This window comes from Rhinoraja longicauda, chromosome 25 (assembly GCF_053455715.1).
Source record: "Rhinoraja longicauda isolate Sanriku21f chromosome 25, sRhiLon1.1, whole genome shotgun sequence".
NCBI lineage: Eukaryota > Metazoa > Chordata > Chondrichthyes > Rajiformes > Arhynchobatidae > Rhinoraja > Rhinoraja longicauda.
In genome coordinates, this window is record NC_135977.1 from 20,259,277 (window position 1) to 20,285,068 (window position 25,792).

The 25,792-nt window shown below is 44.4% G+C and overlaps 1 protein-coding gene across 2 annotated transcripts in view; it reads right to left on the reverse strand.

Moving 5' to 3' along the window:
• Positions 1–681: 681 nt before the first annotated feature.
• Positions 682–25,792, reverse strand: part of LOC144605901 (cytosolic arginine sensor for mTORC1 subunit 2-like) — a 63,370-nt gene continuing 38,259 nt past the window's right edge. The window contains exons 3-9 of one of the 2 annotated variants that reach the window (XM_078421554.1): positions 16,656–16,849; positions 15,388–15,520; positions 11,501–11,624; positions 9,541–9,648; positions 7,707–7,789; positions 3,240–3,334; positions 682–1,622 (exon numbers count right to left, since the gene is read on the reverse strand). In XM_078421554.1, the coding sequence (XP_078277680.1) occupies positions 1,557–1,622; positions 3,240–3,334; positions 7,707–7,789; positions 9,541–9,648; positions 11,501–11,624; positions 15,388–15,520; positions 16,656–16,849 (803 nt within the window). In that variant the 3' untranslated portion in view covers positions 682–1,556. The remainder of the gene's footprint in view (positions 1,623–3,239; positions 3,335–7,706; positions 7,790–9,540; positions 9,649–11,500; positions 11,625–15,387; positions 15,521–16,655; positions 16,850–25,792) is intronic. The other variant, XM_078421553.1, reaches the window with a different exon arrangement.

Sequence of the window (25,792 nt, forward strand, 5' to 3'; positions counted from 1 at the left end):
AGTGGGAATATTAAGAGATGCTGCCTGACCCACGCAGTCTCTCTAACAAATCCTGTTTTATTTCATTCACCACACACAGGAATGGCCCGGGTGATACATGGTGACACATTGCAGATTGTGCAGACACTTAGGAGCAGCACCATGGTACAGCGGTAGAGTTGCTGCCTTACCGCGCCAGAGACCTGGGTTTGATCCTGACTATGGGTGCTGTCTGTACAAAGTTTGTACATTCGCCCCGTGACCTCGCGGGTTTTCTCCAGGTGCTCCGGTTTCCTCCCGCACTCTAAAGACGTGCATGTTTGTCGTTTAATCGGGCTTTGCAAATTGTACATTGTCCCCAATGTGCAGGATAGTGTTAGTGTAAGGGGATCGCTGGTCGGCACGGACTCGGTGGGCAACCCGCCCGTGGACTATCTTTAATCGGACTTTATCTTGCACTTAACGTTATTCCCTTTACATGTATTTGTACACTGTGGATGGCTCAATTGTAATCACACCTTGTCTTTCCGCTGACTGGTTAGCACGCAGCAAAAGCTTTTCACTGTGCCTCGGTGCACCTGACAATAAACTAAACACAAACTCAAAAGAAGGGCCTGTTTCCACGCTAAGTCTGAAGATTGGTTATCTTTTCCAAAACAAAATACACTCATCATCCTTCTTTAGTAAATCAATTATTATTTTAATGACACTTAATCCCAAATATCAGTTTACATTCTCTAGCCGGAAGTCGGTCCAGCATTTTAGATACCAGCCACATGGCCATGCTCTCCAACCGCGCTTGAACCTATAAAAACCTAACAACGTCGCATCAGACTTCAGTGCTGCACGCGGTTGAAGCTTCAGTCCACACTCCACATAAAATCGTGGAAGTCCGAAAATAAGGAGACCATTTTAAAATGAAATTTTTCTGACCTCCACACCCCTGCTTCCAGAGAAGCCAGAAGTCGCGGTGAAAGAGTTTCGTACAACACGCATCCTGGAGCATTACAACTGTATGAAAACAATAACTCTTCACAGGCATTTATAATTAAGTAAAACCTCCATGGAAAATTAGCTATATGGTCCGTTGAAGCCATACTAGGGGCTTAAAAAAAAAAAAGATATTAATGCTATAACATAGAAGATCGGGTTAACCTACAAACCTCATCACTCCGGTCTCCACAGAAACCACTGGGTCCGGGGCACCTGACAACTATTTGAAGCCTGTACCTTACATCCACTGCACAGTCTTTTACCTATTGCCATTGATTCAGATTGCCCAGTGGTGATATGTGGGTCAATTCCATCAGCTTTCTAAAGTAAGACCGTGTGCACGTTCAAGCTGGAAGTGCAAAACAATAATTACAATTTGTCAGGACTGCACGCAGGAATTCAATCATTGAAGTAGTAAACAGATTTACCTGAAGAAAAATTAGCTAATCCTATTCTAAATAAACTGCTAAATACTGCAGGAAATTATTGGCATATTAATCTGTTTAGACTTCTCGGAGAGAATGATTCCTGGTCTTCAGATCATCAGGCATCTACTCGATGGATGAAGCCGTTGGAAGCACCTGCTATCTGTCGCCATTCTGACGCTTCTGCAACATTGTGATAACATTATCAATATCTTCTTCAGGTACCTGACGGAGAAGAAAATTAATACCATTGATTATTCCGGCCAGCAAGCAGAATTCACATTTTAACCAGCTTTACGAAGAATAAACAATAATGGCAGCACTGTCAGCTAAAGGGTTCAGTAAATGCACTTTGGAATCAGTTATATTTTCAGATACTCAGCCCCAGTCCATCACGGGCACAGCCCTCCCCACTGATAAAAGTCACCTACATGAGGCGCTGCTTCAAGAAGATGGCACCTGCCACCAAGGACCCCCAGCATCAGGACCTGCCCACTTCTCGCTGCGCCCATTGAGCACAATGTACAGAAGCCTGAAGTCTCACACCACAAACAGCCTCTTCCCTGCAACTCTCAGGTCCTGGAACCAACCCGTACACCTCTAACCCTACCTCATTAACTGAACACTATGGGTCACCGTTTGCACTATAGGCCCACCACCAAAGTTGATGGTCTGGCACCTCCTTTAATCCGGACAAACCCCCCCCCCCCCCCTACTCCACCCCCCAAAATGTGGTGCCTAGGCCAGTTGAGGCGGCTGATCTCGACCTCATCGGGGCCTCCGTGACCAGACGTACGATCGGCGGGTGGAATTTGCCTCCTGCGGCCGAGGATCTGGAACTCCAGCCCGGCCGAGGCCGGTAGATCCATTCCCCTAGCCGTCCTCCGAGGCCGAATTTGTGGGCCGGTATCTCGGTTCCTCGGACGACCGTTCGGGTACTGCTCGACTCCTCTCAGAGGCCGCGACCTCTGCTGGTCCAGCAAAACGGATAATCCAGAAAGGTTCTGGAACCAAAGGTGCTGGAAAATCAGTGGTTTGGACCTGTAATATCTTTTTTTTTTCCCCTCTGTAATTGTGTTTTGCACTAATGTTTTGGTTATGTTTTTGCACACAGCCATTTTTTCTGTTTTATTGTCATACAGCATGGAAAACTCATCAGCCCAACTCATCCGTGCCAACCAAGATGCCCCTTCTAAGCTAATCCTCTATGGCTGCGCTTGGCCCATATCCCACCAAACCTTTCCTATCCATGTCCCTGTCAACCAGTGCCTTGTAAATGTTGTTTTATAGTACCTGCCTCAGCTTGTTCCATAAGCCCACCATTGTGTGTGAAAAAGCTGCCCCTCAGATTCCTAATAAATCTTTCCCCTCTCACCTTACCTCTGGTTCTTAATCCTATAAATCCGATAACACATATTCAGAACTGTGGCGTGTGGGGACCACCGTGAGGGAGGGGGGAACAAAGGGGAACCTGGCGCTGAATACGTTGCAACTTTGTAAGCGCTCTCGATGTGGCGACTATTGAGTATGCAAGCGAAGAATTTCACTGTGACTTGCCACATGTGACAATAAAGTATTCAATCATTCATTCAGATGCTAGTTCATTCATCCGAAGATGGACACAAGGTGCTGGAGTAGCTCAGCGGGTCAGGCAGCACCTGTGGAGAAAAAGGATGGGTGACATTTCAGGTCGGGACCCTTCTTTAGACTCAGAAGTGCTGCATTTGATAAAAATCATCTTCCATCTGTCCCTCGTTATTGTCATCTTGAACCAATGCCCACTTTAAGTGGGATCAGGTACACCACTCAACATGAATATATGTAGAAAAACATCACACATACCAGGGCATGGTCAAAATTGAAGGTGCTGATGTAGTAAGCGGAAATGTCAGCGCTCGCTAAAGGCTCAGAGATCTGTGCAACAATCCCGCATTCATCTAAAGAGAGAGAGAGATTACAAGCTATCAAGATCGACATCCAAGGGTTAGACCGAATAATTACCACTGCCATATCACATCTCACTGAGCAAAACACAAAGTGCTGGAGGAACTCAGCGGGTCAGGCAGCACCTGCGGAGGGAGTGAGCAAACGATATTTCAGGTCATTCACGGATGCTGCCAGAATCACAGAGTTTAGTTTAGTTTAGTTAGAGATACAGTATGGAAATAGGCCCTTCAGTCCACAACGACCAGCCATCGCCAGTTCACACTAGTTCTATGTTATCCCGCTTTCACCATCCACTCCTTACACACCAGGGGCAACTTGGAGGTTAATTAACCTGCACATCTTTGGGATGTGGGAGTAAACCGGAGCACCCGGAGGAAACCCACGCGGTCACAGGGAGAACGTGCAAACTCCACACACCGACAGCACCCAAGGTCAGGATCAAACCTTGTTAAGGTTGAGGTTTATTGGCCCCTGTAATTTGCCCCCATTGTGTATGGAGTGGATAAAAAAAGTGGAATAACATGGAACTAGTGTGAATGAGTGCTTGATGGTTATGGGACTCAGTGGGCCAAAGGGCATGTTTCTATACTATCTGTAAAACTGAAACCTAAAACTAAAAAACCAGAACCTGATAAACATTAGTTACGAGGTAGGCATGCACCCACACACATTGTGCCACAAAACATGCAGTGAAAATGCAACCTGCAAGACAACTAATAGGGGTGAGTTTGTTAAATGGAAGGGGAAACAAGGAGCGGCACAGTGGCAGAGCTGCTGCCTCACGGCGCCAGAAACCCTGATAGGTCACTCCCCTCTCAATATGAAAGCCTCAACCCTGCCTCGAGGGCGGCAAGTGGCGCAGTGGGTAGATCTGCTGCCTCACGGCTCCAGAGACCCAGGTTCAATCCTGACTACAGATGCTGTCCGTATGAAGTTTGTATGTTCTCCCTGTGACCTCGTGGGTTTCCTCCAGGTGCTTCGCTTTCCTCCCACATCCCAAACACGCGCAGGTTTGTAGGTTAATTGGCTTCTGTAAATTGTCCCGAATGCGTAGGATAGAACTAGTGTCGCAGGGGTCGGCGCGGATTTGGTGAGTCGCTGGGCCTGTATCTATGCTGGAGCTCTAAAAGCTAAACTAAACTAAGCACTTGAGGGTTTTGCCCAAGCTGCCTGCAACGAGCGGAATAATCCAGCTCAGTGGTTGGCAGAGGAAGAGATTAAAGTCGCAGCTGCTCCATGCCAGACCAGACGGACCACATGAAACGCGGCGGGGCCTCCATTTCCTCTGCCCAAACCACACACATCCCATGTCTCCGCACGCCCCGTGTCCTGGCCTGACCCTCGTGCTATTCCCCCAACACCTCCATCCTCTGTCCCTTTCCGAACTCATCTCAGGCACGACAATGAATTATAGGGAGACATCAACACCGATGAAGGTACAGCGCCTTCCTGGTACAGGACAGTGGACATGGGAAACACTCACCAGCCCTGATCAACAATGCGGGGTCAGTGAATGGATGAGCAGAAGGTCGTGTAGTCTGGGAAGAGTCATGGGGCAGTGGGGGAGGTGGGGAGGAGTCAGTCAGGAGACTGGGGGCAAGGGTAGATGAGTCAGTGATTGGTTGAGGGCCCAATGTTCAGTGGTTGGTTAGATACGGGCAGGGTCCTCGGTGTTCAAAGTACAGGTACAAACAAGAACCTTCAGATGCTGGTTTACACAAAAGGACACAAAGAGCTGGAATAACTCAGCAGGTCTGGCAGCAACTCTGGAGAACACGAATAGGTGACGTTTCAGGTCGACTGAGTCCAAACACAGAACTCCTCCAGCTCCAGTTCCTCCAGTTTTGCTCAAGATTCTAGCACCTGCAGTTCTGATGAAGGGTTACGACCCGAAATATCACCTACCCATGTTCTCCAGAGATGCTGCCTGACCCGCTGAGTTACTCCAGCACTTTGGTTTTTTTTTTATTGTAAAATAAAATCTGCAGTTCCTTGCGCCTAGTAATTCACTGGGAGTTCGGCTGTAACATGATTGCACGGGGGATTGCGGATAGAATTGTTTGCGTAAGTGCGAGTTTGCATAAGCTGCCTATTGCTTAAGTTGGGGACTGTGTGTATTGCATGCTGATACTCTGCAAGGAACTGAATATCCAAATGGTCAAAATATGATCAACATGCTGGTAGACGTAGCAAATAGGGACACAAATAGCACTTCAGTGTCTCAATTGCAATAAATGTGGAAAATCAATTCACAGTGCAGAGCTGATGAAATTTCAATTGACAATAATGCAACCAAATTAATAAATAATTTTCCTTTTCGTTTAATTTTAGTTTTGCTTAAAGAGGAAAACTACCTTACAATGACTGAACTTGCACTTGAAAAAAAACCGAGAAGGCCCACCACATATTTCTACCATGAAGGTAGAAATCCATTTGCTAAGATAGACACAAAATGTTGGAGTAACTCAGTGGGACAGGCAGCACCTCTGGAGAGAAGAAATAATTTGCTAAACCAGCCATTCTGGATTCTGCCACAAGAGGGCAGTGGATATGGAGACACAAGAGACTGCAGATGCTAGAATCTTGAGCAAGAGTCCAAGTGTGTTTAACGGTCACATGTACCAACAACGGAATAATGAAATTAAAACACAATAATGCTGGAGAAACTTAGCAGGTCAGGCAGTAGTGGTGGGGAGGAATGGAACCCTTCGGGTCGGAACCCTTCAGTCTTGACCTGAAACGTCGTTTGTCCATTCCCTCCACAGATGCTGCCTGACCCACTGAGTTCCTCCAGCACTTTGTGTTTAAAGTTAGTTATGTTCCACAAGCTACCACCAAGCCTTGACTTCTCCCCCATTGCCAGTGAAGTTGGCCGATTCTTTTAGATTTAAGAGTTTTCTGATCATATTTTCTAACAAACCAAACTGGCCAAATTTGCATCAGCTCTCAAATCCTGCAGATTGCCCCAGGTAGAAATATACCGATGAGATTTTATTACCACCGTCCTAAATCCTGGCTCTCTCCACCCAACACTGACAAGAGATGTTCAGTTTAAGCTGGCAGCTCAACACACTTCCTCTGTAATGGCAGAGAGGACTGGACAATGAATGCTGGGCTCAATGAATTCTGTCTTTTGACTTCAGAGATAGTGTGGAAACAGGCCCTATGGCACACAGAGTCCACGCTGATCAACGGTCCACGTACACTAGCACTATCCTACACACTAGGAACAATTTACAACTTACAGAAGCCATTTATCCATCAAACCTGTAAGTCTTTGGAGTGTGGGAGCATCTGGGGAAAAACAAAATGGTCACAGAGAAAATGGACAAATGTACAGATAGCACCCATAGTCGGGATTAAATCCAGGTAACTGGCGCTGTAAGATAGCAACTCGACCGCTGTGCCACCATAACCATCCATAACCAGATCAAACTGGGTCTCTGGAGCCAATTCCTGGAGCTAATCACAGCAATTAGTAATCACTTGTCCCCTTTAGAGTCAAAGAGTCCTACAGCACGGAAACAGGCCCTTCTGCCCAACTCATTCATGCCAGCAAAGACACCCTATCTCCGCCTGTCCCAATTGCCCACAATTCCCTCTAAACCTTCCCTGTGCATCTACATCTCAAAATGTTTATACACGTTGCTATAGTACCTGCCTCAACTACCTCCTCTGGCATCCCCTTCCATGTACCCACCTCCCTCTGTGTGAAAAAGCTGCCCCTTGGTTTCCTATTAAATCTGTCCCCTCTCGCCTTAAATGCATGTTCTCTAGTTCTCAATTTCCCTACTCTGGGAATAAAACACTGCATTCACCCTGTCTAGTCTCCTCGTGATTTTATACACCTCCATAAGATAATCCATCAGCCTCGTGCACGCCAAGTATAAAGTCCTAGCCTTCCCAACCTTCCCCTATTGCTCAGGCCCTCAAGTCCTAGCAATATCTTTGTGAATCTTCTCTGCCCCATTGCCAGCTTGATGGCATCATTCCTACAACAGGGTGACCTGAATTGTAGGTCAGATTCCGATGGTTGGGAATCTGCTTTACAGACGTACTGCTTGATCCCGTCCTCAGGTGCTGTCTGGGTGGAGTTTGCACGTTCTCCCTGTGACTGCGTGGGTTTTCTCCGGGTGCTCCGGTTTCCTCCCACGTTCCGAAGACGCGTGGGTTTGTCGGTTATTTGGCTCGCTGCAAATTGCCCCCAGAGTGTAGGAGTGGATGTGAAAGTGGGACAACGTAGAATTAGTGTGAACGGGTGATCGATGGTCGGTGTGAACTCAATGGGCCGAAAGGTCTGTTCTGTTTCCATACTGTGTCTTTCAACGAACCAATTTAAATAACAGAGGATTTTACAATTACCAAATCCCAGAGGCTGACCACCGATTCGCACCATCCTCCACAACTCACTCGAAGCACTTGTGAGAAGCAGGTTACTGGGAAACCTGGTGCAAGAGGGGACAGCAGGTCAGGTGAGCATCGAACAAGAAAATCCCCCTCCCCCCTCCTCTCTCCATCCTCCCGCCAGCCTTCAAACCCCAGAAAACGCATCCAACCGCCCTTAATTCACCCCGACTCGACCCACAACCTCCCCAACATCCAGAGACAACGTTCGGCGAATATAAATAATCCCCAAAATTAATCAAGTTAAAATACGGAGTATCGGCATTGTTTGAGGTTGGTGTGCTGTCTTCAGGGACAATCATCTACTGCAAGGGGTCCCAGCCAGGGGGTACATTTCACCTACACAGGAGGTACATTTGTTGATTCTGGATTTGTACTTATTGACTGACTGTGTTTGGTTCTGGTATACCAGTATCTGTTCATCATTAGTCGTTCATAAATAACATTGTTATGTGCCATTATTATTGTTATTTGAACTTAAAATAATAAGAATGTTAAAAACAGTATTTTTAAACTTCCCCTTTGTCGGTTGCTTTATTATGGTAGAACTGTAAACTCAAATGACTGAACAAAACAGGGTGGGGGTAAATTTACTTTCGAAAAGTTGCAAAGGGGTAAACTGGACGAAAAAGGTTGGGGACCCCTGAACTACTGCAACCATCAGCTCACTGGATAATGATGGGGAATAAAAAAAGGTCATTCAGATCAAGGCGGAGATTGCCAACACTGCGCCACCGTGGTGCAGCGGTAGAGCTGCTGCCTTACAGCGCCGGAGACCCGGGTTCAATCCTGACCACGGTTGGTGTCTGAAAGGAGTTTGTACGTTCCCCCCCTTGACCTCAGAGGTTTTCCCTGAGTGCTCCGGTTTCCTCCCACATTCCAAAGTCGTGTGCATTTGTAGGTTAATTGGTTTCTGTAAACTGTCCCTAGTGCGAAGGATAGAACTAGTGTACGGATGATTACTGGGTGTTGCGGACGCAGTGGGACGAGGGGGCCTGTTTCCGCTCTGTATCTCTAAAACTAAAAGGATCTAGCTTTTTAAAACGCCAGAAGTTGCAGAGAGACCTGTTAGAAGATAGAAAATTATGTGAGGTATTGATAGTGAGAACCTTTAACCTCTCCCCAAGTATCTCCCCCCAAGATGGAAATATCAAATACTGGAGGGCATAGCTTTAAAGGTAAGAGGGGCAAAGTTTAAAGGGATGTACAGGAGAATTAAAAAAAAATTTTTTTTTTACATAGAGTCAAGAGTGTTTTATTGTCATATGTCTCAGACTGAACAATGAAATTCTTATTTGCAGAAGCACAACAGAAAATGGAAACTTAGTGCACTGTAAACAATACAATAAACAAAAAAAAGTTCAGAGAAGGTGGCGAGAGGCTGGAACACGCTGCCAGGGGTGGTGGTGGAGGCAATGGTGGCACTGAAGAGACATTTGGAGAGGTGCATTGCAATGGAGGGATATGGATTATGTGGAGACAGATATGAATTGGTCTTGGCCTAATATTCGGCACAGACATTGTGGGCTGAAGGGCCTGTTCCTGTGCTGTACAATATGCAGATCATTATTGGGTCGGTGGGTCTTGGTTGTGCAATAAAATATCAGCTGGTCTCAAGTACCAGGACTGGGGTCAAGACCCACAAATCTTCAATGGCGGCACCCTGTTCACTATACTCACTTTCTCACACGGTCGAAATCACAGGACCCAAAAGCCTTGATCAAATAACACATCAGAACATTCCCAAATTTCCATTTCTACATTGATCACTCAATAGATTGTGTAAACTCACCGCTTCTGCGTCTGGGTGTCAACCACTATGGAGATGTAGCCATCAATTAAAGAGAAAGAAAAGAAGCGAATGTGGTCGAGGTCCTGATCAGCAGATCGAGCTTTCAAACTGCAAAGAAAGGATCAACAAACAATTTAGGCTACGCTTTCAAATTCAGCAAGCCCAAATTGTTGGGCAAACTTTGGGATGTGGGAGGAAACCGGAGCACCCAGAGCACCTTGCACGCGGTCACAGGGAGAGCATGCAAACGCCACACAGACAACACCCGAGGTCAGGATCAAACCCGGGTCTCTGGCGTTGTGAGGCAGCAGCTCTACCAGCGGTGCCACTATTTATTTAGTTAAGAGACCAAAAATATTGAGACTGAAATAACATGGGGGCTGCCACTCACAGCATGAAACTGCCATTGTGAAAAGTCTGAAGAATTGGAACTCCACTTTATCAACAACTGCTCACTTGCTGGCCATTCCCTCTTCTGCAAGTGAGAATTTCATTGTTCTATCTGGGAGATATGACAATAAAACACTCTTGACACTTCTCCCCTCTCCCATCAGGCACGAGTCATAGTCACACAGCGTGGAGACAGGCCCTTCGGCCCAACTTGCCCAAACCGACGGAGTCAAGGGGAGAGGTATAGGGACAGGCGTTGTATCTCCTGCGGTTGCAGGGAAAGTGCCTGGAGAGGGGGTGGTTTGGGTCGAAGTGACGAGTTGAACAGGGAGTTGCGGAGGGAACGATCTCTGCAGAAAGCAGAAAGGGGTGGAGATGGGAAGATGTGGCTAATGTTGGGATCCCATTGGAGATGGAGAAAATGTTGGAGAATTATGTGCTGTGACGGCTGATGGGGTGAAAGGCGAGGACAAGGGGAATTCTGTCTCTATTATAACTGGGGCGAGGGGAAGGGGAGCAAGAGCGGAGCTGCGGGATATCGAGGAGACCCTCGTGAGGGCCTCATCTATGATGGAAGAGGGGAACCCCCGTTCCCTAAAGAATGAGGATACCTCCGATGACCTGGTATGGAACACACCATCTTGGGCGCAGATGCGGCGTAGACGGAGGAATTGGGATTTGGGGATATAGTCTTTACAGGAAGAAAGGTGGGAAGAAGTGTAGTCTAGATAGCTATGGGAGTCAGTAGGTTTATAATAGATATCAGTTGATAGTCTGTCTCCTGTGATGGAGACGTTGAGATCAAGAAATGGTAGGGAGAAGTCAGAGATGGTCCAAGTCAATCTGTGTGCAGGATGGAAAGCAGTAAAGTTGATGAAGTCACAAGTTCTGCATGGGTGCAGGAGGTGGCACCGATACAGTCATCAATGTAGCAGAGGTAGAGTGGGGATAGGGCCAGTGTAAGCCTGGAACAGTGATTGTTCGACGTACCCTACAAAGAGGCAGGCATAGCTGGGGCCCATGCAAGTGCCCATAGCTACGCCTATAAAATCGGCCCTCATCCTCCTGCACTCCAAAGAATAGGGTACCAGCCTGCTCAACATCTCCCTAAAGCACAGGGCCTCTTAAAAGCAGGTACCACTAGATTCAGGTAGACACAAAATGCTGGAGTAACTCAGCAGGTCAGGCAGCTGAGTTACTCCAGCATTTTGTGCTTCCCTTCCATTTAAACCAGCATCGGCAGTTTTCTTTCCTACACCACTAGATTCAGGAACAGCTTCTTCCTCGTTGTTATCAAACGCTTGAACGGAGTGTTCATAAACTAATCTGATCTCCCAACCAACCACATCGTGGCACTTGCACTTTCTTCTCGAGCTGCACTTTCGCTGCAGTTGTAATAGTATATCCCAGACACTTCAAACCATACACACACGCAGTTACAAGTACATCAAGGAAGCGCAAAAGAGAAAGCACACAATGTTTTTCCACTGCATCTAGGTACATGTGACAAGAATAAATTATTCTGAGCACCACAGGGAACATTAATTACCATGCATCAAGAGAGCTGTACCTGGCAGAATAGAACATGACATCCATGAGAATCGTGGCAATTGCAGGAAGAGTGTCTGGATCCAAGCTCATCACACAGAACTGGTTCTTGGGACTGAGCACAGGGTGAACCGTGGGACTGGTGGCTGTCACAGGGAACAATGTGGTGAAGAATGTGGTTAGGAGGTCACTTTCAAGAAAACAGTGCAAACCTCATGTTCGTGCAGCTCCCAACATTACTGAAATAACAGTTTGTGTTCCCCTTCCAATTAGTAAGGACGTCAAAGCTTACAGCGAGAAGGCAGGAGAATGGGGCTGAGAGGGAAAAATAGATCAGCCATGATCGAATGGCGGAGCAGACCCGATGGGCCAAATGGCCCAAACCTGCTCCTCGATCTTATGGTTTTATCTCTTGTTTAGGAGCATAAGGAGTTAATTATTTTTGGATTTGGTCCCTTGATTTAAAATTGATTTTAAAAACAAAATTATTTTTTCCTCTCCAACAAGCTTCAGCTTCCAGCAAATTTCAATGAGCTTTTAATTCAAAATGCTTTGCAGATGCCCCTGTGGGAATAGACTAAGTTGAGAATAGAGCCCGATTGTATGAAACAAAAACCCTTTGTGCAGGCTTTCCCTCGAATACAAACAGCCCCACAAATTAATGGAGGCTGTCGCTGATTGCTGTGCCTGGTGTGGACATACAACTTCCTTCGTGAATCCGTTCTAGTTAAAATATTAAGACCTTAGACATCAGACATTTAACGCAGAAACAGCCCCTTCGGTCCACCAACTCCGCGGCAACCACCGATTATCTCGTACGCTAACCTACACACCGAGGGACAATTTTACAACTTACTTAATTAACTCTAGAAAAATTCACTCAAACAAGACCCGGGATTACTAATGTAAATGACAAAATCTTTACATTTTATTCAATGAAAGCAGAAAAGGTTTTTGGAGCAGCCTGTTACTTCCATCACAAAACACTGCAACAGAAGGAAGTTTCATCAACTTACTCGTGCTTATTTGCACAAATGTATTTTCCAGACAATATCACATTTATTGCATTGCTTATTAACTGATAATTTTTTGTATTACTGATTATATATTGGTTTTTTGTTATGTTAATGTGCCTGTAAAGCTGCTTCAAGAATGTCTTAAGGGTCCCAACCCGAAACGTCACCCATCCTTTTTCTCCAGAGATGCTGCCTGACTCGCTGAGTTACACCAGCACTTTGTGTCTTATCTTTGCAAGAATGTCATTATTCCATTCCCAATGCATACTGCAACTAAACACACTTGACTACGGATAATAGGAGTTGTAGGAACGCTCCTGTAATGTGTCAGGACACTGCCTAAAGAGGGATTAACTATAATAAAAAAATCATTAATTAATACCATTATTACTTCTAATCACTGATTTATGTACGCCACATTAACCAGTTAGAAAATGCCTGAGGTACACCAAAAATATAAGGTTCTATAAAAGTAATTGTATATGTCGGGATACAAAAATTGTGACTGTCTTCATAAGCCACAAGACAACCTTTACTCCTTTTCAGTCTGAATAAGGGTCTCGACCCAAAACGTCACCCATTCCTTCTCTCCCGAGATGCTGCCTGACCTGCTGAGTTACTCCAGCATTTTGTGAAATAATTTACTCCTTTTAACATCAACTACTGCACTTAGATCTGGTGTCATCCTTGCAAACTATTGTTTTGTGCTTTCCAAGTCTTTCTTTAATAAATTATAGGGATGAGAACTGTATATAGTATTCATAGTGAATTCTAATTAAAGTTGAACAGAAGTTTAAATGTGGTTTCTGAACCACTTCCCTATCTCTCAGTTATATCCCTGTAGAACTGAATACTCGTGGTTGATATGCGTTCTGAAAAAATAATTACGTTGAGTCATTCAGGAACCTGTTGGTCTTGATCTGTTCCCACTTGGCCACATTCTCAAACAGTACGGAGTCCCCTCTGATGTCCTGTCAAACTGCATTCTCACATTTACCCATCCCAATATTCATTTTACTTTAAAAACAAACCCCTTCTGCAAACGTGAGAATGCTTTCCTGTGCTCTGTCACATTCCTCCTTTGTTTCAAGAATCAACAAATTTTAGTCATTGAAATTCCATGCTAATTATGTGGATCGTTTGATATGAATCTACAGATGTTATCTTACCATTCTTGGGTTTTTTTTGGGTTTTTTTTGATAAATATTTTTATTAAACATAAGTACATATTAATAAAATATACTTATCACATACATTCGTAATATTATTAATATTAACAATTATGTCTTATATATTTCTATACTTTTTTTCCCAGAGAGGGAAAGATAGAGAAAAATAAAATAAAAATAAGAAATCCAAATTGGAGAAATGAATGGAGTATTAAAAAGTTATCTATCATTGGAGATATATCCATGATTTATTATACATAATTCTTCCTCCATTCCATTATTCAGGCCACAGTCAGGTCCTCGCACCAAGCCATTTTGACCCTTTAAATATGCAATAAATGGAGACCATATTCCTCTGAAAAGATTCAACCTGTCCATTAGTACAAGTCTCAATCTTTCCAGATGAAGTGTCTCCGACATTCCTGTAATCCACATTTTAATTGTGGGGGATGTAGGACCTTTCCAGAATTTCAATATTAATTTTTTCCCAATTATTAAACTATAATCAATAAAAATTATTTGATTCATTGTTATTAATTGATCTGTTTCTAATATTCCCAGTATTATTAAGTTTGAGTCAGGGATCAGCTTCATATTAACAACATTCGAAATTATTTTAAATATTTCTGTCCAGAATTTAGTGATTTTTTCACAGTTTGTGAATATGTGCGTTAAGTTAGCTTCCAATTGCTGACATTTGTCACAAATGGCAGATATATTTGGAAAAATACTATGTAATTTAGCTTTTGAATAATGTAGTCTATGTAATATTTTAAATTGTATAAGAGAGTGTCTAGCATTTAGCGAACAGTGATGTATGTGTTGTAAACTTTCATCCCATATATCAGGTCTAATAATTTGACCTAATTCATTTTCCCATGATTGTCTATATATTTCTGTCCTTGGAGCGTCGTTTTCCAGTAAAATATTATAAATATATGATATCAATTTTTCTGTATTTGGGTGTTTATTTAGACATTCATCTAAAATCTCTGTCTTTCTATTTCTAATTTCATGTGTATTTGCTTTTACATAATCTCTAATTTGTAAATATCTAAAGTAATCTTTTGAATGTAATCCATAAATTTGTTGTAATTCTTGAAATGAAAGGAAAAAATTTTCCCTATAGAGATCTCCCATCTTATTAATTCCACAGTTTTTCCATTGTAAAAAACCTTTATCTATCATTGAAGGTTTAAATGTGATGTTATTTACAATAGTAAGAGCTAGTGGTATACATTCCAATTTTAATGTTTTCTTTATTTGTTTCCAAATACGTATTCCACTATCTATTATAAGGTTTTCACTATAGGTTTTCTTACTTATTTTATTATTGGCGAATAAAATCGAACTAATTTCAAAGGGCGAACAATCTTCTTTTTCCATTTTTAACCAGGTTGGTTGTTTATCTGTCTCTACTAACCAAAAGTTAATATTTTTAATATTGACTGCCCAATAATAAAACATAAAGTTTGGTAGAGCTAGACCTCCATTTATTTTTGGTTTACATAAGTGTTTTTTTTTTATTCTATGGCTCTTATAATCCCAGATAAAGTTAGTGACTTTGGAATCAATCTTTTTAAAAAAAATTTTAGGAAGATATATCGGAATCAGTTGGAAAAGATATAATAATTGTGGAAGAAAAATCATTTTTATTGCATTAATTCTACCTACCATGCTAATTATGTGGATCGTTTGATATGAATCTACAGATGTTATCTTACCATTCTTGGGTTTTATAAAGCCGTTTGTGACAGAGCTACTGTCCACTGGGATCGATTCACCATTTTCCTCCTTGTAAATATTGAATTCTTCAGACAGGGTGCAAATGACTGCTGGTAAATCACTCTCCCTAACCTGGGCACAGAAATAAGAGAGTATTAAATAGATAAAGACAGCACAATTACAATTACATGGTCTTTTGTTGAATACAGTCACGCACAACCACATTGTAGATCTTAGTACATAGGCAGCAATCTACTGCATGGAGATTTCCAAGTGATTCATATCAAGTTGTCCATTTAATCACATATATGGTTGAGGATAATTACTGATGTACTTCTGAAATACCTGGAACTGTAAGGTCAATGCACATTGTAATAGAGTGGACCAAAATCTTCGCCATGTGAATGTGCTCACTAAAACTCTAATGGATCCAAAATGTGCCTGGTGCTAAGACAAGATGTCAATAGTGGCAGCATAATGGTGCAGCAGTAGAATGGCTGCCTTACAGTGCCGGAGACCAACGACTTGAAAGGCATTATCTTAGGTCTTCCCGGTGGGGACAGAACATGGTACACAGAGTGCGACACAATTCCGTGCGAGATGCATTGGGTAAAATAGTTTCCAGGGGAGACAAAAGCAAATTAAAGAGAACCAAACTGCATTGCCTATTATGTAACACATCACCATGATGTCATTCGCAAGAGACTTGTGAACATAGGAGCAGTTGGTGGTTCTAGGCCTGTACTCACTGGAGTTTAGAAGGATGAGAGGGGGATCTCATTGAAACCTACTAAATAATGAAAGGCTGGGATAGAATGTATGTGAAAAGAATGTTTCCATTAGTGGGAGAGTTTAGGACCAGAGGGCACAGCCTCAGAATAAAAGGACATACCATTAGAATGGAGTGAGAAAGAATTTCTTTAGCCTGAGGATGGCGAATATTTGGAATTCATTGCCACAGACAGCAGTGGAGGTCAAGACAGTGGGTATTTTTAAAGCAGAGATTGATAGGTTCTTGATTAGTGAAGGCGACAAAGATGACAGGGAGAAGGCAGGAGAATGGGGTAGAGGTGGAAAGGTAGAGCAGCCATAATTGAATGGCGGAACAGAATAGATGGGTCGTCTGGACTAATTCTGCTCCCACGTCTTACGGTCTTGCCTTTATCACTAAAAGGAAGTTTGCCAAATGTAAATGCAATAATCAGGGCTGCATCCTACAGGATACCGTGCAAGAATAGCTGAGAAAGGGAGAGAATGGGCAGCTCACCAATATGAAGTCAGTCTGGTAGGTGGACAACATAAACACAGACACGTTATGCTGGGCGAGGGGGGCAATGACGGACTTCGCTATCTTCGTCACTCCGATGGTCTGCGAGCTGGTTGACGAATGACCATTGGAGACCACATTCAGTGCCAACCAGATTGCTTCACCCACTTGCAAGTAGTCCGTTTGAGGCAACTCTGAAAACAAGAGCAGAGAGAAAGAAATAACATGCAAATGGAGACATAAAGTGCTGGAGTAACTCAGCAGGTCAGGCAGCATCTCCGGAGAACATGGCCAGGCGGCGTTTCAGATCAGGAGCTGAAGAAGGGTTCTGACCCATAACATCATGGGTTGCTATCTGTATGTTTTGTACATTCTCCCTTTATTCTCCCTGTGTTTTCTCCGGTTTCCTCCCACATCCCAAAGACGAGCACGTTTGTAGGTTATTTGACTTCAGTACAAATTGTATATTGTCCCTAGTGTGTGAGATAGTGTTAAGGGCCAATCCCACTTAGGCGATTTTAAGGCGACTGCCGGCAACTAGGCTGTCGCCGACAGTTCGCCGGGGTGTCGCGGGCATGATCGTGAGGAGTCTTCAAAGAATCGTAGTGGATCTCGGTGCGTCGCTGAGAAATTTTCCAGATAGAAATTTCTCGGCGACAGCTGGCTTGTCGCCAGGTATCGTTGCTTATTGCGGGTGCTGTCGCATGCTGTCTGTCCCCAGGTTTGCTAGGTTGTCGCAGATGCATTTAGAAGCACGTAATATTAAATTAAGTAAAGTCATTTGAAGATACCATAAAATACTTGTGTTTAACCAATTTATTTACCATCAGGACATTTGACAGGTAGATTGGAGGCGACAGTTTGACGGTCAGGTAAGCGTGGGAATTTTGTGATGTTTATAGCCATCAGCAATTACTTTTAAAGTAGGCTCCCGATCCAGATATGCAACCCAGAAACCAGATATGCATCTCCCATACATTTTCAAAGAATGCCCACACTCCGCACTAAAATCCATTTAGCCACATTTAAAATTTGATTTCTTAATACTGCTATTAGTAAACTGGAAGTCAATCCAGTTTATGCCTTGTTACCGTGAAGCTTGGTTTTTAAGGTAACCCGGGCAAGATGTTATATTTCAAAACTCTCAAGTAAATACAGACTTGTCAGTGATTTCAGCGAAAATTAGGACGCCGAAGAAGCATTGATCAGCGTGGGAATTTCGCGATGTTTCCGAAGACGGTGTAATCTCTTAGTCAGGTGCTAGTTTCACAAAAAGAGTAACTTGTATCGACCTGACTCGGCATTGTCGTGATCATTGTCGTCGGGTAAAAGAAAATTTTGCCGATCTGCTACAACTTTGACAGTCGCCAGCAGTCGCCTAAAAAAATCGCCTAAGTGGGACAGGCCCTTTAGCGTACGGGATGATTGCTGGTCGGCACGGACTCAGTGGGCCGGAGCTGTTACCGCGAAGTACAGCTAAAGGCTAAAGTCACATATCCATGTGTAGGAATAAACTGCAGATGCTGGTTTAAACCGAAGATAGACACAAAATGGTGAAGTAACTCAGCGGGGCAGGCAGCATCTCTGGAGAGAAAGAATGGGTGACGTTTCCAGTTGAGACCCTTCTTCAGACTAGTCAGGGGGAAAGGACAACGAGAGATATAAGACAGTCATGTCGAGAGATATAGAACAAATGAATGAAAGAAATGCAAAAAAGTAACGATGATAAAGGAAACAGGCTTTTTTTTTTTTTAAACCAGCATCTGCAGTTCCTCCTGTCTCCAGTTCACATACAAATGGTTAAGCTCCAAAACATGAATGCAAGGAATCTTGAGTAAAATACAAAGTGCTGGAAGTACACCAAGGATCAGGCAGCATCTTGAAGAGTCACAACCCAAAAAAAAGTCATCTGTCCATTCCCTCCACAGATGCTACCTGACCCACTGAGTTCTTCCAGAACTTTGTGTTAAGCTGTTTGCAATGACCCAGAGTGTTTTTCAAAGATTCATCGACAACGGAAACCGGCCATTCGATCCAACTTGTCCGTGCCAACCAAGATAGCCCATCTTAGCTGGTCCCACCTGCCTGCATTTGGCCCAGTTCCCTCTCAACCTTTCCTATCCATGTGCCTGTCCAAACGTCTTTCAAATGTTGTTATGGTACCTGTCTCAACTCTCAACTGTTTTCAAGAGAGAGTTAGATATAACTCCTAGGGCTAACGGAATAAAGAGATACGGGGAGAAAACAGAAACGGGACACTGATTTAGGATGATCAGCCATGATCATATTGAATGGCAGTGTGGCTCGAAGGGCCAAATGACCTATTCCTGCACCGATTTTCTATGTTTCTATCTATGTTTCTCTGGCAGCTCATTCCATATACCCACCACCCACTTTCAATTTCTTCATTTAATTTTTTCTCTCTTCTGTGCTCAAATTCAAAAATATGATTGTTTATATCTGCTTGAAAATGCAACGGGACAAAAATCTAATCCTCAGATGCCTCGCTGTTCTTTAAACAAAATAAATTAGTTACATCCGACATTCTGAACTACTAAAGATAGACACTAAGTGCTGGAGTGACTCAGCAGATCAGGCATCATCTCCGGAGAAAAAGGATGGGTGATGTTTCGGGTCAGGGCTGAAAGTTGGGGATGGGGTGGAGGGGAGGGGGGGGGAGTTGAAGAGCAGGAGGTGAATCAGAGGGTGAGCAGTGACAGGGTGTTGCAGAACTTCTGCAGAAAGGAAGAAAACTTCCAAGTAGGCATACCTTGAGGCAATGCCCCCTCTCACTGCTCCCCCTCTGTGATTTCCCTCCAGGTCTTCATCTCCCACCCCCAACTTTCAGTCTGAAGAAGGGTCCCGATCCAAAACATCACCCATCCTATTTCTCCAGAGATGCTGCCTGATCTGCTGAGTTACTCCAGCACTTTGTGTCGATCGTTGGTATAAACCATCATCTGAAGTTCTTTGTTTCTACATTCTGAAAAACTATTCAGACCTCTTTGGCCACATCCAATAGGAACTACAACTCCCATTCATTCGCACTACGAGAATCAATCTTTACTTCCAACAGAAATCAAAGACCCATATAAACTGTGGAGGGAGACCAACACATTTAATTGCTACAGTTCTGGAGTCCAAAAATATAAGGAAATCCCAAAATTTCCTATCAACCTCCCAAGACGTACTCCAAAGACGTACAGGTATGTAGGTTAATTGGCTGGGTAAAGGTAAAAATTGTCCCTAGTGGGTGTAGGATAGTGTTAATGTGCGGGGATCGCTGGGCGGCACGGACTTGGTGGGCCGAAAAGGCCTGTTTCCGGCTGTATATATATGATATGATATGATAACACGAAAAATGTTTAAGAATTTTGCACACTTTTTTGTTTTGTATATTTAAAAAATCTGAATAAAGTTTATTATTGAAATTAAAAAATTAACTCCTCTCTGCTTCAAATTTCAAACATATTCAGATACAGGACTGGGCGTTTGACGATACTTAACAGTGCAAGTAATACTTAGCTGTTCATCTAGATGCAAGGTTGACGTTGCACAATCATACTAAGTTCGAAAGCTGCCTCGTGAAAACATCGAGTGATATCCAAATAATACCTCAGTAGAAATACTTATTTTTATCATTTAAAAAATTACCTACATTTATCAGATCTGCGGCAGATCAGTGGCACAGCAGGTAGAGTTGCTGCCTCACAGCACCAGAGATCCGGGTTCAATCTGACCGCGGGTGCTGTCTGTGAGGATAGCTTCTCTCTGTGACCGCGTGGGAGTCCCCCAGTGCTTGGTTTCCTCCCACGTCCCAAAGACATGCAGGTTTGTGGGCTAATCGACATCTGCAAACTGCCCCTCGTGTGTAAGAAGTGGATGAGAAAGTGGGATAACATAGAAATATTGTGAACGGGTGATCGATGATCAGCGTGGACTCGATGGGCCCGTTTCCACACTGTATTTCTTAACTAAACTGGGAAAAAATAAATTCTTAAAGCTAAACAAAAATTAAGATTCTCACAATGTTTTGAATTTTCTTTAGCAAATTAATTTAATGGCCTTTGGAAAGAAAAACCACTTCAAAAAATATTCCAGAAAAGACACATCATTTTCAGAAAAAAAACTTTTTTCAAATCCACCGGTTAAATTAAATTTTAAAGGGTAGTGCAAGACTAAGTCAGCCAATCACTATATCGAGAGGTTTGTGGGATGGGTATAGGGGATTGGACTGAGGGAGAGGGGACGTGATCAAAAGAGACTCGGACACTCGAAATAAAGTTTAATGTAGACGGATGTTAACATTGGAGCAACATGAAAAACACACAATGTGTCTTCAGGTAACAATATATTAAAAAAGAACCGGATAACAAAAGGTTTAAGGTAAGAGGGGAAAGAATGAATAGGAACCCGAGGAGCAACTTTTTCCACACAGAGAGTTTTATGGAATGAGCTGCCAGAGGAGGTAGTTGAGTAAGGTACTATAACACCCTTTAAAGACATTTAGATAGGTACTTTGAGGGGAACGGTTTAGCATATACTAGACCAAGTGGACCCGTTGGGCCCAAACCTCTCCTGCATTGGTGCAGCATCCTGTCCTCCCCCCCTCCCCTCCTCCCCTCTCTCCTCACCCCCTCCTCCCCTCTCTCCTCACCCCCCCTCCCCTCTCCCTTCTCCCCCACTCCCCCCTTCCCCCCCTCCTCCCCTCCCCCTCCCCTCCTTTTAAACTTTAAAATGTGAATAACTTTAAAAATATAAGACCGATTTCAATAAAACTACTTGCATTATCACTAAAGTGACAACAGTGAGTAAGGTGGGCCTAAAATTGTCATGCTATCGTGTACCGTTTTGGCTGAAGATCAGTCACAAACAAGATAACAAACGAGAGTTTTAGTATATAGATAGATGGAGCATCTTGGTTGGCATACACAGGTTGGGCCAAAGGGCCTGTTTCTGTGCTGTATGACTCCAAAAGAAAAATTCTCATTGCATTGTTGAATAATCTGTATCACAATCTCATGCGCTGCCACTAATGAAGTCCGGGGGCGGAAGGGGGGACGTGATGGAGAGAAATTACACCGTAATTTGCTTAAAAATAGCTCATTCAAGAACACAGTGCTGGCATCGAACTTAAATTTAGACTTTCTTCTTCAGAAGGCACTATTTCTTCTGCAAGACGCAAGATCTCGGCCTCACTTGCGACACTGCCAGGTTTCAGGCGAGCTGCAGTGTGCACAGAATAACAGGCTCTCACGCGGGCTTTTGAACCCTCCTCCTCCCTCTGTAAACGTGGCCTCCCCAATGCCTTAGATGACGGAGCTCTGACATACATTTCCTTTGTTACCTGCAAACCTGCTCTCACCCCACCTCCTCTGCCCCAGCAGAGCAGAGAGTGTTCTTTGGTCCTCCGCTTTTATATGTTCACCCTGTGACCGCTTGGGTTTTCTTCAGGTGCTCCGGTTTCCTCCCACATCCCATAGACGTGCAAGTTTGTAGGTTAATTGGCTTCTGTAGTTTAGTTTAATTTAGAGATACAGCACAAAAACAGACCAAGTACCCGCCAACCAGTGATCCTCATATGTAGGAAAATAACTGCAGATGCTGGTTCAAATCGAAGGTAGACACAAAATGCTGGAGTAACTCAACGGGTCAGGCAGCATCTCAGGAGAGATGAAATGGGTGACGTTCCAGGTCGAGACCATTCTTCAGACTGATGTCAGGGGAGGAGGCGGGACAAAGATAGGATGTAGTCGGAGACAGGAAGACAGTGGGATAACTGGGAAGGGGGAGGGGAAAGAGAGGGACAGAGGAACTATCTGATCCTCATATGCTACACACCAGGGACAATATTCAATTTTTACTGAAGTCAATTAACCCACAAACCCATACATCTTTGGAGTGTGGGAGGAAACCAGAGCACCCGGAAAAAATCTACACGGTCACGGGGAGAATGTATAAACTCCATACAGACAGTACTCATAGTCAGGATCGAACCCAGACCTCTGGTGCTACAAGGCAGCAACTCTACCACTGCGCCACTATGCCGCCCCTTTTGCCGCACCGTTCTGTAAATTGCCCCGAGTGTATAGGATGCAAAAGAGGGATAACACAGGTGATCGATGGCCAGCGTGGACTCTGTGGGCAGAAGGGCCTGTTTCCATGCTGTATCTATAAATTATTGCCCCACCAGCTTTTGCAGCCAATGCATCATTGTCCACCACTCACAACCTGATCCCACCACCAGCCACATCTTTTCCTATCCCCATGGTATTCCACAAGGTCTACTCTCTTGATGGCTCTTCAGCCCACTTACCCTTTTCCTATCATCTCCCCAGGCTCTTTCCCTTGCAACCATTAGGTGCAGCAATGCAGTCCTACACCTCCTCCCTCACCCCCATCCAGGGACCTAAACAGCCTATGTAGGTGAGAAAAATTCACCCGCACCACCTCCGAACTGGTTCATTACATTCAGTGCTCACGACGTGGCCTCCGCTACCTTGGCGAAACAAGTTTGGATAAGGCGGCCATTTTGCTGACTACTTGAGCAGCATCCACAACGGCCATCCTGAGCTCCCAGTTGCACATGACTTAAGCTCCCCTTCCCACACTGACTCTGGTGGGAATCTGGCCTGTGCGCTGGACTGGGCTACATCCTCAACTCTCTGCAATTTCATGTGGTCTTGGGCAGAGCTGTTCCCAAACCAAGCCGTGATGCACTCCGATAGAATGCTTTCTATGTTGCATCTGTTGGTTTAGGTTTATTATTGTCACGTGTACAGAGGTACAATGAAAAGCATTGTTTTGCATGCTGTCCCATCAGGTCAGATAACACTATACATAAATACAATCAGCCAAGCACACCCAAGTACAACAGGCAGAGCAAAGGGGAGGATACAGAGTGCTGGATATAGTTCTCAGCATGACAACGTAACCGTACTAGAGACAAAGAAGTTGGTAAGATTCATTGGAGATACGGTGGCTCAGCGGTAGATTTGCTGCCTTGCAGCGCCAGGGACCCAGGTTCGATCCCGACTATGGCTGCTGTCTATATGGAGTTTGCACATTCTCCCTGTGACCTGCGTGGGTTTCCTCCGAGATCTTCGGTTTACTCCCACACTCCAAAGACGTACAGTTTGTCGGTTAATTGAGGTTAGACACAAAATGCTGGAGTAACTCAGCGGGACAGGCAGTATCTCTGGAGAGAAGGAATGGGTGACGTTTCGGGTTGAGACCCTTCTTCAGACGTCTGTACCCGAACCGTCACCCATTCCTTCCCGTCCAGAGATGCCACCTGTCCCAACGAGTTACTCCAGCATTTTGTGTCTACCTTCGATTTAAACCAGCACCTGCAGTTCTTTCCTACACATTTAGTAGGTTAATTGGCTTGGTAATTGGTAATTGGTTGTCAAGAAATGCTTTGAGAGGTTAGTCAAGAAGCACATCTGCGCCCTCCTTCCTCGCAACATGGACCCACTACAGTTCGCATACCGTCCGAACAGGTCCACGGATGATGCGGTCTCCCAGGTTCTACACACCGCTCTCTCTCATCTGGACAGCCAGGGGGGCTATGTGAGGATGCTGTTCATTGACTTTAGTTCAGCATTCAACACAATAGTCCCCAGCAGACTGGTTGAGAAGCTGATGGAACTGGGGCTTAGCACCCCTCTGTGTGCCTGGGTCCTGGACTTTCTCACTGCCAGGCCCCAAGTGGTCAGGATGGGGGAACACACATCTAGCTCCCTCATCCTGAACATAGGATCCCCCCAGGGCTGCGTCCTTAGCCCCCTACTGTACTCCCTGTACACACATGACTATGGGGCCAGGTTCAGCTCAAACTCCATCATCAAGTTTGCTGATGACACTGTGGTGGTGGGCCAGATCTCCAACAACGATGAGAAGGCCTACCGGGAGGAGGTGGCTGATCTGGCACTCTGGTGTCAGGACAATAGCCTCCTCTTGAATGTCACTAAAACAAAGGAGCTGATTGTGGACTTCAGAAGGGCTAAACATCCAGGGACGTACACGCCACTGGAGATAGATGGGTCTACTGTGGATAGGGTGAGCAGTTTTAAATACTTGGGAGTCCGCATCACAGAGAATCTGACGTGGGCAACGCACATTGCCGCACTGGTGGGTAAGGCTAAGCAGCGCCTTTACCACCTTAGACAATTGAGGAAATTCAGAGTGTCTCTGAGGATCCTTCATTGCTTCTACTCTGGGGCTGTAGAGAGCATCCTGTCCGGCAACATTACATGCTGGTTTGGGAACAGCTCTGCCCAGGACAGGATGGCCCTGCAGAGAGTAGTGCGTTCGGCAGAACGCACCATGGGAACTACACTCATCCCCCTGCAGGACCTATACATCAGGAGGTGCAGATCCAGAGCAAGCAAGATCATGAGGGACCCCTGCCACCCCAGTAACGGACTGTTCCAGATGCTGCGATCAGGCAAACGCCTCCGCTGTCATGCTGCGAAAATGGAGAGGATGAGACGGAGCTTCTTCCCACAGGCCATCAGGACTGTCAACTTTTATAACCCCAGAGACTAAATTTTTGTCGACACTAATAGTAACTTATTAACTTTATTTATATGCTGTAACTGTAATTCTTTTTGTGCACAACCCGCAGGCATTGCCACTTTCATTTCACTGCACATCGTGTATGTGTATGCGACAAATAAATTTGACTTGACTTGACTTAAATGTAAAAATTGTTTCTAGTGTGCGTAGGATAGTATTAATATGCGAGGACCCGGTGGACCAAGGGGCCTGTTTCTGCGTTGTATCTCTAAATTAAATATACGCCAAACTTCCTTAATCTTCTGAGGAAGTGGAGACGTTGGTTTGCTTTCTTAGCAGCAGCTTCAATGTGGTTAGTGCACAACAAATTGTTGATAATTAGCCAAGGAACTTGGAAGCTCTCAACCATTTCCACTTTGGCACCATTGATGATGGGGCATGTACTCCACCACGCTTCCAGAAGACAATAACTAGTTCCTTCAGTTTAGTTTATTGTCACATGTACCAAGGTACAGTGACAAGCTTTTATTGCGTGCCAACCAGTCAGCAGAAAGACTATACATGATTACAATCTAGCCCTCCACAGTGTACAGATACATAAGGGGAATAAAGTTTAG